General features: G+C 47.8%; 1 protein-coding gene across 1 annotated transcript; it reads left to right on the forward strand.

Annotated features, from left to right (window-relative positions):
- The first annotated feature begins 582 nt into the window (after positions 1–582).
- LOC136549000 (ankyrin repeat-containing protein At5g02620-like) lies at positions 583–3,485 on the forward strand. The gene is made up of 4 exons (XM_066540325.1): positions 583–1,294; positions 1,407–1,954; positions 2,365–3,197; positions 3,365–3,485. The coding sequence occupies exons 1-3, from the start codon at positions 583–585 to the stop codon at positions 3,148–3,150; spliced, it is 2,046 nt and encodes a 681-aa protein (XP_066396422.1). The 3' UTR covers positions 3,151–3,197; positions 3,365–3,485.
- The last annotated feature ends 333 nt before the right edge of the window (positions 3,486–3,818 follow it).

The following is a 3,818-nucleotide window of genomic DNA, read 5'->3' on the forward strand; positions in this document are numbered from 1 at the left end:
GCGCCGCTTGGTGGCCGCTTCTCCTCATGTTCGACGTGCAGATGGTGGCGGGCCACACGGATGCCTGTGGCGGTGTCCTCGCTGGCGTGAATGGCTGTGGTGGCCTCACAGGCGGCGCGGATGGCCGGGGCGGCAGCCTCGAGGGCCGGTACAGAGAGAGACGGAGAGAATTTTTTTTTATTTCTTATGGACGGTCCATAATCCTATGGGCGACTTTTGCTATGTCCTGCTCTATTGTTTCTTCCACGATGTTTCAGCCAGTCCATAAGAAATAATTTAGTCCTATGGACTGCTTTTGCAGCGCAATGTGGTTGCTCTCTGGTTGTACGACAAGGAGACCCCTCCAAGTTTAGAGAAGCTTCGTAGTGTATACATGTAGACTAATGGCAAGTTAGATCACACTATAAAAACCTCAAGTGCACATCTTAACAGGATAGTTTATGGTTTTTTGTGGTTGTTTATTTTAAGCGGATTATAAAAATTAAAATTAAGCACGCAATTCATTCTTTGACCGTCACGGGACCTTCCATTAAGCAATCTTGTTAAATATACCATTCGCAGATCCAAACTTCCTAGTCAATCATGGCGGATATGGTTGCATTCGGCCCTCACCGAATGGGCCTGAGCTTAGAATTGCTCCGGGTGCTTCCCGCCGGCGACACGGTCGGTTTGGCAGAGTTGCTGCGAAGAGGAAAGCAAACAAATGGCCAGGTGGCGATAACCGTCCAGGCCGCGGTGGCACCGGGCGCAGTGCCTCCGCCGCCGCCGCCGCCGCCGGGAACGAGCTGCCTCCTCGGCGTGACCAGCAATGGGAATACAGCGTTGCATCTGGTCGCCAGCCGCGGCCACGCCGAGCTCGCGGCACTCATCTGCGACAGGGCGCCTTCGCTCGTCGCCACGCGCAACAAGTGCCTGGACACGCCGCTGCACTGTGCGGCCAAGTCCGGGAGCAGGGACGTGGCCGCCAGCATCTTGGCCACGATGCGGACTACAACTGGAGCGGACGCGCAGATGGCTCTGCGCGCGAGGAACTGGACGGGCGCCACCGCCCTGTATGAAGCTGTCAGGCACGGCCATACCAGGGTGGTGGATCTGCTGATGAAAGAAGCTCCCGAGCTGGCTTCTCTCGCAACTGATGGCGGTTTCTCACCGTTGTACTTGGCGGCCTCAATTAACTCGCTGCAGATGGTCCAGTCACTTCTACGACCGTCGCAAGATGGGACGCAATCGCCGGCGTCTTTTTCCGGTCCGGAGGGACGGACTGCTTTACACGTTGCAGCAGCTAGTATCCAAGGTACAAACATTTACTGGTATTTGAATTTGATTTCAAACAAGTTCTGCTTCTTAGTTTAGTAAATTGCAACTTGTGATCCACACTTGGTAACGAGATGCTCATTTTCAACCAGAAATACCTCGAGAATTACTGAAATGGGAACCTGTTGGTCCAAGATTGCTTACTGAAGTTGATTCGTCAGGAAGAACACCTCTTCAATATGCAGTACTGTATGGAAGACTCGATGTTGTTGACCTATTCCTAGATGGTCATACATCTGAGCAATCTCGCATTCCAGATAACCATGGCTTATTTCCAGTGCATACTGCTGCTATGATGGGGAGTTCAAGGATTATTGATGAGCTCATAAAGAAATGCCCGGATTACTTTGAACTGGTTGATGATAGAGGAAGAAATTTGCTTCATTGTGCTGTTGAACATAATAAGGAAACTGTGGTTCGCCACATCTGCCAGGACGAGAAGTTCGCGATGCTGCTAAATGCGACAGACGCTGATGGAAACACGGCGCTGCATTTAGCTGCCAAACACGGATTTCCACGGATCTTCAGTTTACTGCTGCAGGTAATGACTGTGGATATAGGCATTACCAACAAGGATGGCCTCACTGCAGGAGATCTTGGTTACCGTGCGAAGCAATGCGGAAGAGTGTTCTATATCCTGGTAAATTTTTTCCTCGTTCTTCCGCCCATATATTTTTTTTACGATGGTACGAAGTTTTTGCCTGATTTTATAATTACAGAAATGGGTAATTTTAATAAAACAGAATATATCTAATAGTTATTAGTATCGTCGATGATCATTGGAGTCTATTGTAGCAATGGCTAAATATTTTTTATTATCTTTAATTTATATATTTTTAGTGTGTCTTCTCAGGATTAAGGTGCAGACTCCGTTAGAAGTTTCTAATTAGTAACAGTGTGCTGAATGCTTGGCATAAAGTACACGTACACTAAACACACAGCTAACACACAGCTCCGTTTTGCTCACACTTATTAATTAACAGCACTTTTAATTTGGTCCGTCTGAAAGGAAAAACTGAAATGCCTTTTTCTTCGTTTGCTCATCCACAGGATCCATGCTCTGTTCTTTTCCGTTGTCTGTGGTGGTCTGGAGTTACCAATACCCTTACTTTAGATGGAGTTCACCCCTTGCATGTAGACAAGAAACTCGCTGATTTGTTTCAAAACAAAATCGAAGCAACTGAGGATGAACCGTCCAACGAGGACGGAAAAACTGGAACCATTGGATCAGTCCTGATCGCCACTGTGGCATTCACGGCAGCATTCACCGTGCCGGGGGGGTTTATCGCCGATGACCACCCAAATGCGGGGACGGCGATACTTGCGAAAAAGTTCGCCTTCAGAGCATTTGTGGTGTCAGACACCATGGCCTTCGCCAGCTCCATCATAGCAACCTCCTTCCTTATATACGGTGCAAGAGAAATAATCCCCCGCAATCATCGTTCCCGCTATAACACAGTGGCATCTGGGTTGGTGCCGGTGGCATGGCAGTTTTTGATCGCCGCGTTTGCTTTTGCATTTCATCTGGTGCTGGATCACACCAATCGTGTCCTTATTGTCTTTGTGTACACGGTGTGTTTGGCTACAGTGCTATTATGCACCCCCGGAATTTGGCTTCCCATGCAGCTTGGGATGGCGAAAGCAGTATGGCGGCGAGCCGGATGGAGAGGACTCGTCAACTTACAGAATCGCCCGTCGGGCCTGGTCTATCAAATTTGCTGTTTCGCCAGAAGCCTTTTGTTCGAAAATTATATTAGAAGGCCACTGTTTGTTTATCTCATCTCGGCCTCCTTCATTGTCGCCATCGCACTAAACATTGCTTTGCCCAGCTACTGAGTCATGCATATTTTCAGACTGTTATCGAGGTGTATAAGTGTGTGCATTAATTGTATTGGTGTTAAGAACTATGTAATGACAATTCTATGGAGTCATATCAAGTCCCTTAAAAATGATATTACTTCACATATAAAGAAAATAATGCAATGATTGGATGATTACAAAGAAGAGGGTCAATGTAAAGTGCAAGCTGATGCATTTGTTTTGGTGAGCCTACCTCAATGATTGGGTTTTCATTCTATTTCGGTTTAGCTTACTTTGGGGTAAAGAGTTTAGGAGGTAAAGTATTGTGACATGCATGCATTTTGATGTAGTATTCTTTTGTCGATAGTCAATAGTCACTACTGGATTCAGGTTCTTTGTCGAGTGCCTGAGGCACTCGGCAAAGGCCAAATTGCACTCGGCAAAGCCTTTGCCGGGTGCGACACTCGGTAAAGAACACACGGCAAAAAATTGATCGGCAAAGCTCTCTTTGCCGAGTGTCTTTTATCGGGCACTCGGCAAAGGCTTTGCCGAGAGCCCCGGGGGCACTCGGCAAAGAAAAACGACCGTCGTGGCGCCAACCCCGTTGACGGTCGCTTTGCCGAGTGCCAACCCTGCAGGCACTCGGCAAAGATTTTTTTATTTTTTTTAAAAAAGAATTCTTTGCCGAGTGCCCTCTATCCGGC

Source organism: Miscanthus floridulus, chromosome 4 (genome assembly GCF_019320115.1).
Source record: "Miscanthus floridulus cultivar M001 chromosome 4, ASM1932011v1, whole genome shotgun sequence".
In the NCBI taxonomy this organism is placed as follows: Eukaryota; Viridiplantae; Streptophyta; class Magnoliopsida; order Poales; family Poaceae; genus Miscanthus; species Miscanthus floridulus.

Bases quoted from the DNA above. Each gene is read 5' to 3' on its own strand.
- LOC136549000 (XM_066540325.1), top strand. From the start codon at position 583: ATGGCGGATATGGTTGCATTCGGCCCTCACCGAATGGGCCTGAGCTTA. The intron at 1,295-1,406 runs GTACAAACATTT...ATTTTCAACCAG, and splicing joins TGCAGCAGCTAGTATCCAAG to AAATACCTCGAGAATTACTG. The intron at 1,955-2,364 runs GTAAATTTTTTC...GCTCATCCACAG, and splicing joins GAAGAGTGTTCTATATCCTG to GATCCATGCTCTGTTCTTTT.